General features: G+C 57.7%; 1 protein-coding gene across 2 annotated transcripts; it reads right to left on the bottom strand.

Moving 5' to 3' along the window:
• Window positions 1-2,541: 2,541 nt before the first annotated feature.
• P2RY6 (pyrimidinergic receptor P2Y6) lies at window positions 2,542-9,656 on the bottom strand. 2 transcript variants are annotated; one of them, XM_017821951.1, is made up of 2 exons: window positions 9,613-9,656; window positions 2,542-4,751 (listed from the first exon to the last, which is right to left on the bottom strand). In XM_017821951.1, exon 2 carries the CDS (start codon window positions 4,693-4,695, stop codon window positions 3,703-3,705), a length of 993 nt encoding a protein of 330 aa, XP_017677440.1. In that variant the 5' UTR covers window positions 4,696-4,751; window positions 9,613-9,656; the 3' UTR covers window positions 2,542-3,702. The 2 variants fall into 2 exon arrangements, with proteins under 2 accessions (XP_017677440.1, XP_017677441.1); XM_017821952.1 differs by lacking the exon at window positions 9,613-9,656 and adding an exon at window positions 6,377-6,479.
• Window positions 9,657-9,912: the final 256 nt, after the last annotated feature.

Below are 9,912 nucleotides of genomic sequence, written 5' to 3'. Positions count from 1 at the left end.
CCGCCCCCCCCCTTTTCCTTTTTTTTTTTTTTTTTTTTTTTTTCTCCCCCCCCCCCCCCCCCTTTTTTTTTTTTTTTTTTGGCTTTTCCTCCTCCCTCACCCCCTGCTTTTTTATTTGTTGCATTCAAATAAACTTTCCTCCCCGGAGGCGGGGTTTGCTCCCGCTGAGGGGGAGGGTTGAAGTTTGGATCCCTTTTAGTTGGTTATTTATTTAATTTTTCTCTTTTTTAAGTTTTTTTTTTTTTTGAGGGGGCGGTGGGATGGGGGGCCGCAGAGCTGCCCTCTCGCTCCCAGGCTCGGCACCACATCCTTCTCTTCCTTCCCATATTTCACCCCCCTCCCGCATCTTTCAACCCCTCCCGCGTCATTCCCCCCCTCCCCGCATTCTTCATCCCCCCCCTTCATCCTTCATTCCCACCCTTCCCAGCATCCTTCATCCCCTTCCCTTATATAAAAGGAAGCAACTTTTTACACGGGCATACAGTGATAACGCAAGAGGCTTGAAAGTAAAATAGGGGAGATTTTAAATTGGATGTTGGGAAGGAATTCTTCCCTGGGAGGGTGGGGAGGCCCTGGCACAGGTTGCCCAGAGAAGCTGTGGCTGCCCCATCCCTGGAAGTGTCCAAGGCCAGGTTGGAGCAACCCGGAATAGTGGAATGTGTTCCTGCCCACAGCAGGGGGTTTGGAATGAAATGATCTTTAACGTCCCTCCCAATCCAAACCATCCAGGATTCCCTCCATCTCTTCTCAGCTTTTTATTTTTAGGGGGAAGCAGGAAAATTAAACCAAAATGTGGGTGCCAGGGAGAGATTCTTCCCGTTGCAGTGGATTTCTCCAGCCCCTGCTTTGCAGCTCGTCCTGGAGAAGGCAGAACACCTTGTTCCCAACGTGCAAAGCTCCCAGCAAAGCACTGCCCCGTGAACAGATTTCCTCGTGGGTTTTCAGCATCGCTTGTCAGCACTTGTTATTTGCAGCCTATAACCCTTTTTTTCCCCAAGACAGCAGATTTAGTGCTGGGGAGGTGAAAACTGAAGGTGGCTGGGATGACTGGGGGGTGAGCTGTGGCCCTGGCAGCCTGGATGGGGCTGGAGAAGTGTCCTGAACGTGCAAAGGATGTTGCTGGCTCTGACTCAGGGTCACAAAAAACCTGCTGGTGATTAAAAAAAAATCCAATATCCCCTGTAAATGCATTTTTCAGGACCTACAAAGTGCCTCCAGCGATGCCATGAGATGCAAATATTCCTTCCCTGGCTTTCCCTTTCCAACCTCCGCCCTCCTTCCCTGTTCCCCCAGGGCTGGGTGTCTCCTGGCTGTAAGGATAATGTCCCCATGATATCTCCCCCCTTCTGGCATTCAGGATGGGATTTTGGGCAGAGCCACGTATTTCATCCCCTCTGGGTGCTGTAGGAGCAGTTCCTCAGAGCTGCTTTTGAGCATCTCAGAAGGAAAGGAGATGATTTGAAGCACCTCCCTCATCTCTAAGACATCATCCCATCACCCTGGTTCCTAGGCCTGCTGGTTCCAAGACAGGATCCCAAGGGCAGGCAGGATGTGGTTGGACCCAAAGTAATCCTTAAAAGCACCCAAAATTGTGATTCCAATATCAGGACCCTCATCCTGGGGCCACTGAATGTCCCGGCCTGAGCCCATGCAGTCCCTGCAGCCACCACCAGTTCTCTGCAGCCACCACCAGACTTTTTGGAAGCTGCTTCATTTTTTTCCCCCTCAGAGCTGTATTGTGGTTAAATTTAGTCCTCCCACCTCATCCCACGGGTGCAATCCAGGCACGGGCCGCTGTGATGGAGCAGGGCTCCTTCTTCCCTCCCTCCCTGGTGCCGGGTGGGTGCCCACAGACCCGGCTGGGAACCCACAGCCCCGACTGTGTTTCTCCAAATCTAAATATTTTGCGCCCTCTCCTGGGTCCGGGTGGTGTGGCCGGGCACCTCCCACCCTGTCCCCTCCCTTTTGTCTGGGAACACCAGGCCGGGGTTGTCCCACCCCGCCGCTCTCGCAGCCCCCAGGCGTTTTGCCTTTGCACTGCAAGACCCCAGAAATGCATCGGAGGGGATTTTGGCAGCATGGAGCTGCCTTTGCCTCCTCCATCGCATCCCGTGCCCCAACCCAAAGTCATTGTCCTCCCCATCGGGACACGGCCACCGCTCCCACAAAACCGAGTGGTTTGAGCCAACAGCGGCACAGGATCCCCCTCCATCCCAGCCCAAGTGATGCTGAGATCTTTGAGCGTCATCCAAGAGCCCGTGACCACTCTGGGCACCCTCCTCATCCTTGTGACAGCAAGGAGACACACTGGGACCACCCCCACTGGATGCTGGGGAGGTCCCTGGGTGGCCAAGTACCCAAGGAGGACACCGGGTACCTGCAGGGAGCAAGTGAGGCTGGAGTTGTCCCCTTGGTCAGGTATAGGCAGCCAAGCTGGAGGGATGTTCATCCCTGGAGATTTGAAGCAGATTGCTTAAATCGACTCAGATGTGATTATGACAACCAGTGAAAAACGCAGTTCTCTCTCTATATATCTGTATTTATACTCTATATACACACATACACTTATAGATCCATATGCTGTGCTCAGGTGGAGCCTGTGCTGGGCCCAGCCCTCGCCCTGCTCACGTATATTCTCTGTATGTACATACAGTGGGTGTGCAGGCAGTGAGGAGAGGGGGAGCCTTCTTCTATACATCCTACATGTTAAAGGAGACTGGCAGAGCGATTAGCGGGGTGTCACCTCACCAATCCCTCCTCGCTGGGAGGGAGCAGCATCCAGAGGCTGTGGGAGCAAAGCTCAATCCCCAGTCCAGTGTGGGAGCAGGGGAGAGGCCACACCAACAGTGGGACGTGCAGTGACATGGCCGAGGAGCTCGGTGACAATGGGGTTCCCAACTCCAGGCATCATGTGTGGCTCTGATTTTAGTGGGTCCTGGTTAGGAGGTGACAGCAGGGCACCACAGACACCAGGATGGGCTAGGTTTGGGGTGCTGGGCTAAGAAAGGAGCTGGACTCAGATGATGCTGAAGGTCCCCAGGAAGGTCAGGCTGGATTGTGTCTGACCCAGCCCATGGTCATGGCTTGGGTGGAAAACCCAGCCTGAGTGTCCCAGTTACCCTTTCCCAGTTCCCAGTCTGGCCAGGGATGTTCTGCCACCATTTGGCAGCACCAATGGTACCAGTGGGTCCCCATCTCTTCCTGGTGCGGCCCCATTCTGGGGACTGAGGTTTGGGGATGTCCAGGAAACATCCATGACACTGATCTTGAGCTGGAGAAACACATGGGCCCATGTCTCCCAGACAGGTAATGAGCTGAGCTAAACCCTCCCCAGCCTGGGAGAGGGTGTCTCCTTTTCACCTCCCCACCAGGGAATTTCTCTTTGAGTAGGGGGAGAAGTTGTCCCCCAGCAGCTCATCCTGAGCCAGGGTCTGTGTCCAGTGTGGTCCCACCATGCTATCCAATGGATTTTTGTTGCATTGGTGGCTTGGCCACCAAATGTGGTGCTGAGCTGCTCCAACTGAGCAACCAAGCCAGGGAGAGGACACTGTGGTGGGTTAATACTGTGCCGCTGCGGGCTGGAGATGGGATCAAAGTGCTGGAAGCTTGGGAGATGCCGTCCTCCTGTACTCCAGCATGTCCCCAGCTGAAGCCATGGAGCCGAAAGTCAAAATAGTGCCACTGAGGTGGCCCTGTCCTCCCCTACGAGCCGTAGGTGACGCAGTGGTCGTGGCGCCACTTGGAGCTCACCTTGTCCAGGAGGTAGCGGGTGCTCTCGCGGAACTTGCGCTGGGTGAAGTAGAAGAGGATGGGGTCCAGGACGCTGTTCATGCTGGCGAAGGGCCTGGTGCACTTGTAGGCGATGGCAAAGGCCTGCAGGGCCGGGCAGGGCACGCCGTCGGAGGAGCGGACCATCAGGTAGATGGTCTTGGTGAGGTGGAAGGGCAGGAAGCTGATGGAGAAGACGATGACCACGATGATGACCATGCGCACGGCCTTGTCCTTCCTCTTGTGCACGGCCAGGCCGACGAGCTCGTCCTTCTGGCACAGGATGCGGGCCATGCTGCAGTAGCAGCCCAGGATGGCGGCGAAGGGCAGCAGGAAGCCGGTGACGGTGAGGGTGATGCCGTAGGGGAAGTAGGCGGCCGAGCGGTCGGGGGGGCTCAGGTCGTAGCACACCGTGCGGTTCCGCTGCGTGCCCGTGGAGGCGAAGACGAAGGTGGGCAGGCACTGGGCGACAACGATGAACCACACCCCGGCACACACCAGCCACGTCAGCTTCTTCCCCTTGCGCTTGTGCCACGAGGCCAGGGGGTGGCAGATGCCCAGGTAGCGCTGGACGCTGATGCAGGTGAGGAAGAAGATGCTGCCGTGGAGGTTGGAGTAGAACTGGAAGCGGACGAACTTGCAGGTGAAGTCCCCAAAAGGCCAATAGTCCTTCTGGGTGTAGTTGTAGATGAGGAGGGGCAGAGAGCAGACGTAGAGCAGGTCTGCCACGGCCAGGTTGAGCATGTAGATCATGGAGCGGCTCAGCGCCTTCCGCGCCACCCAGATCTGCCCGATGACCACGGCGTTGAGGGGCAGCCCCACCACGAACACCACTGAGTACACCAGGGGCAGCAGCACCTGCTTGAACTCCTCGTGGAAGGTGCACGAGTTCCTCCCGGTGCCCACCAGGGCCGTCAGGTTGGCCATAGTGGTGGCACCACCCTGTCAGTGTCCTCTCTGCTTGTGCGGCCCCTCAGCGGCACCTGGGAGTGACAAAGGGGACAGTTGGGGACTCGTCTGCGTGGTGTCACATCCACCAGGATGAACCTGCACCAGTGTGTGTGACTCCGTGGGATGGAGCAACTCCCAGTATCCACCCAGGCTGGGGGATGAGGGGATGGGGAGCAGCCCTGAGGAGGATTTGGGGGTGCTGGGGGAGGAGAAGCTGGATGTGCCCTGTCCATGTGCTCTGGCATCCAGAAACCTCCCATGCCCTGGGCTGATCCAGCAGGGAAAGGGGGGAATTCTGCCCCTCTGCCCCTCAGGTGAGACCCCCCTGCAGAGCTGCTCCAGCCCTGGGAACAACAGCACAAGGACCTGGAGCTGCTGGAGAGAGTCCAGAGGAGGCCCTGGAGATGCTGCCAGGGCTGGAGCCCCTCTGCTCTGGAGCCAGGCTGGGAGAGCTGGGGGGGTTCGCCTGGAGAAGAGAAGGCTCCAGGGAGAGCTGAGAGCCCCTTGCAGGGCCTAAAGGGGCTCCAGGAGAGCTGGAGAGGGACTGGGGACAAGGGATGGAGGGACAGGACAAGGGGGAATGGATTCACATGAACAAAGTACAGGGTTAGATGGAATATTGGGAAGGAATTCCTGGCTGTGAGGGTGGTGAGGCCCTGGCACAGGTTGCCCAGAGAAGCTGTGGCTGCCCCTGGGTCCTTGGGAGTGCCCAAGGCCAGGTTGGACGGGGCTTGGAGCAACCTGGGCTAGTGGGAGGTGTCCCTGCCCATGGCAGGGGATGGAACTGGATGGTCTTTAATGTACTTCCAACCCAAACCATGCTGTGATTCCATAGTTCTAAGCCACGAGAGTGGATTTATGGGTCTGACAGGAAGGTGAAGGGAGAGAGAGTGGGACACACGAGCCGGTGACACACAGAACAGTGAGGTGACCACAGTCACCACCATCTCAGCTCGGCTCCTCGTGGCACTTACACCCCTCAGGAAGGTTTGCACAAGGCCAACGCTCCCCTCACCCCGCTCCAGGAGAGGAAATTGCGGCAGGAGGTGCCGTTCCGGCCGGCACGGCTTCCTGCTCCTCTGCAGGGGGTGCCAAAGCCCCACAGCCCGTCGCCCATCCCGCCCATCCCGGGACATGCCACCTGCCAGGAGCCCGGCACAGCCCGGCCACGGGGGCAGGCGTGGGGACAGCGTTGGGGACACAGTTCTAGGGGTGCTCTGGGCCTGTGGATGCCGCACATGCCTCCTGTCCACGGTACCCCACTGAGTGTCCCTGCAGCCCCATTGAGCCCCTCGCACCTTACTGAGCACCATGACATCCCACTGACTCCCTCTGGCACCCCACCGAGCCCCCAGAACCCCACTGCGCCCCACCGAGCCCCTCTGCCACACCATTTTCACCCCAGCTCTGGGCAGTCCCAGCACCCACCTCTGCCACCTCCAAGCCAATAAGCGCTGCAGGGCTGTGGCATTCCCTATCTCCTGAGTCCCATAAACCTCCCCCGGGACTCCCCAAACCTTCCTCAGGACCCCGGGTTGGGGCAGCATCCACCCAGCACCCACAGGAGCCTCTGCCAGACTGTGTGCTCCACCCCCGAGGACATGGGGACAAGGTGGACGGCAAAGGGGTCTTTGGGGCACCTGGGAGAGCATCCTACCTGCCAGGGTGCCACAGGGTGCCAGTGGGCACCACGGGGTGCTGGGACCTGCTGCCGTGCCTGGCACAGGGCAGGTCTGTGCCCCTGGGGTGCTGCGCTCGCTCTGTGGAGCAAGGAGCGCTTCCCCTTTCCAGATAACAGCAACTCTGTGGGGAAACGGAACCGGGGTGGCAGCATGGGCACTGCGTGGCACAGCACCCTGGGCTCCACACAGCACTGCACTGCACTGCATGGCATGGTATGGCATGGCAGGGTGGGAATTGCCCTGCATGGAACAGCACCATGGGCATCACATGGCACGGCAGGGTGGGCACTGGGCTGCGTGGAATGGCACCGTAGGCATGGCATGACATGGTAGGGTGGGTGCTGTGCCACATGGATTTGCACTGTGGGTATCACCTGGCACAGCAGGACGGGCACTACCCTGCATGGAACAGCACCACGGGCATCACACTGCATGGCACGGGAAGGTGGGCACTGTGCCACATGGATTTGCACTGTGGGCGTCACATGGCACGGCAAGGCAGGGTGGGAATTGCCCTGCACGGAAGAGCACCATGGGCATGGCATGGCATGGCACTGGGATGCATGGAATGGCACCGTGGGCACTGCATGACATGGCATGGCATGGCAGGCGGTGTGCCACATGGAAGAGCTCCATGGCACAGCAGGGTGGGTGCTGGGCTGCATGGAATGGCGCTGTGGGCATCACATGGCCCCCTACACCCCCCCCCCCATGGACACTCCTACATGTGGACACAGCTCATCATCGGGCTGGGTGGATTATCCCAAAAATCCCTTTTCTCACTCTGAAAAACCCTCAGAGGTATCCTTGCCAGCCCCTGGGGAGAGGTGGTTGGTGCCTCCCAAATCCATAGGATTGTGGTCCGGGTGCCCTGAGGCAACAGTGATGGCAAAATCCAGTGGGAAATGAGACTTTTAGGGGGAAAAAGGGGTGCCCGTGGTGTTGGGGTGCTCTGGAGGATGGGATCACCCTTATCCCAGGGATTTAAGGTGCCTGTGGAGGAGGAACAAGGGTTGGGAAAGAGAATTGGGGCTGTTCTGTGGCCAGATGGGGAAGAGATTAAAAATAATCCTTGTTGCTGCTCCCCAGCAGCCTCGAGCTTCCCCTGACTTTGTCCCCCTCCTACCATCTCGTGTCAGCCCTTCTTCCATGGAATTAGTTCTAATTAACACTCTGTGTTAATAGGAAGGGGCTTCTGCAAGCTGGATACAGAGGGAAAATATCCTGGCAGCTGCTGCCCTCAAATAGGATAAGGGAAGGGGCTTTCCTGCCTTGGAAACCTTCCTCCTTGGTTTGTCCTGCTCACCAGGGGGGTGGTTTGTGGCTCCCTGGCAGGGCTGGACAAAGCTGGGCTGGAGGGAAGCGAAAGCTCCGGCTCAGCAGATTTTCGTGGATGAAAGGGGGATGCTCCACCTCTGTGTGTTCCCTTGGCCAAAGCCACCGCACCCTTGCCCCCAAACATTGCCTGGCTGATCCCAAGGTGGCCAAGGATATACCCCCTCTGTCCCAGGACTCCTTGGTGGGGACCAAGGCTGGGCTGTTTTAAGGGAAATCTCCAATTAGGGAAGCCTGGAGGTGTAATGATGTGGACAAATTGGGAATTTTGGGGTACTAAACATGGACTGTGGGGAATGGGACACGAGGATGATCCCACTGGTGCCTCTGCCACCAAAGTACCCTGTCCTTGGGTGACCCCCTCTGCCTCTCCAGGCTTTAGTGCCCCATCTCACAAATCACCAGCCCAGTTGTTCTGAGGAACTCTGAGCAACTGGGCAGCATTTCCCTGCTGGAAATGGGAACTACTGGGAACTGGGAAGGCGCAAGAAGTTGGCCTGGGCTCAGCTGGCAGGGCTGGGTTTGTCTAAACCCACACATACATAATATACGTAAAGGTTCATATATTTATGCACCCACATGTGCATAAACACTTACACAAGCACATACACCTTTCTGTATAAATAATATATACACCCCTGTACGTAAATATACATCCCTCTCCTCTCTACATTTATCTGTCTACATAGACAACCATATATATGGCTTCTCACACGCATTTCTCTGTACATGCATATAAATATATGTGTCTCCAGTCACACACACATATACACAAACTTCCACCCCTCTATACACAAATACGTGTCTCTGAGCACAGGGACTCACCCTCCTGTATATACAGATCTCCATCCACATATACACAAATACATTTATGCTTCTATACACACATCTGTGCAGACGTGCTCATATATACAATATATTTATATCTCTGGATGTATATATGTGCAAATATATCTATCTATCTATATATATATATATAAAGACAGAGGCCAGGCTACCCGGCCCCATCCTGTCCAGTTTGGTTTGGCCCTACTGGGTCCCATCCTGACTGGTTCAGTCTCACTCCCTCGAGTCTGATCCTGCCCAGCCCGATCTCATCCCACCAGATCCAGCCCTGATTCTTGGGTCTCATCCTGACCCAGTTCTGTCTGACACCTCTGGGCCTGATCCTGCCCAGTTTTTACCCATCCTGCCCAGTCTGGTCTGAACCTTTCGGATCTCATTCTGTCCTGTCCAGCCCCATCCTGCCCAGTTCACTCTGAATCCTTTAGGGTCTCATCCTGCCTGGTCCAGCCCCATCCCGCCCGGTTCACTTTAATCCTTTAAGGTCCCATCCTGCCCCGTCCAGTCCCATCCTGCCCAGTTCACTCAATCCTTTAGGGTCTCATCCTGCCTGGTCCAGCCCCATCCCGCCCGGTTCACTTTAATCCTTTAAGGTCCCATCCTTCCCCGTTCACTCAATCCTTTAAGGTCCCATCCTGCCCGGTCCAGCCCCATCCTGCCCGGTTCACTCAATCTTTTAGGGTCCCATCCTGCCCCGGTTCTATTGATCCCCCCGTAGGCGGCACTTACCGGCAGCAGGATGCGCGGGGCAACGGGTTCACCCTGACCCTTCAGGGTTCCATCCTGCCCTGTCCGGTCCTATCCTGCCCTGTCTGGTCCTATCCTGCCCTGTCCGTCCCCATCTGCCCAGTTCACTCAGACCCAGCTGGGTCCCATCCTGCCCGGTTGGGTCTGACCCTGTAGGGGTCCCATCCTGTCCGATCCATCCCCATCCTGTCCGGTCCATCCCCATCCCGTCCGGTTCACCCTGACCCAGCTGGGTGCCCATCCTGCCTGGTTCTGTTGATCCCGCTGCCCCGTTCCCGGCACTTACCGGAGCGGGATGCGCGGGGATCCAGCGGCGCTCCTCGCTCGGGGCCGCCCCGCCGCCGCCGCCGGCCCCGCTCCGCCCCGGGGCCGCCCCGCTCCGCCCCACTCCGGCCCCGCACCTGCGGGACGGCCCCGCAGGGGGCTGGGGAAGGGGCACAGCTGGATTGGGGCGGGGGGGAAGAAGAACAGCTGGGCTGGGAGCCCGACAGCTGCACGGGGGGGTCTGCCCGGCAAACACCCGGCTGGGCATCGTGGGCGAACATCTGCATCGAGGAGGGTGTTTGGGGAGGCTTCCAACAACCCC

Source organism: Lepidothrix coronata, unplaced genomic scaffold (genome assembly GCF_001604755.1).
Source record: "Lepidothrix coronata isolate B3197 unplaced genomic scaffold, Lepidothrix_coronata-1.0 Scaffold93, whole genome shotgun sequence".
NCBI lineage: Eukaryota > Metazoa > Chordata > Aves > Passeriformes > Pipridae > Lepidothrix > Lepidothrix coronata.
Note: the sequence above shows the minus strand (reverse complement) of the source record. Positions and strands in the feature narration are given on the sequence as shown.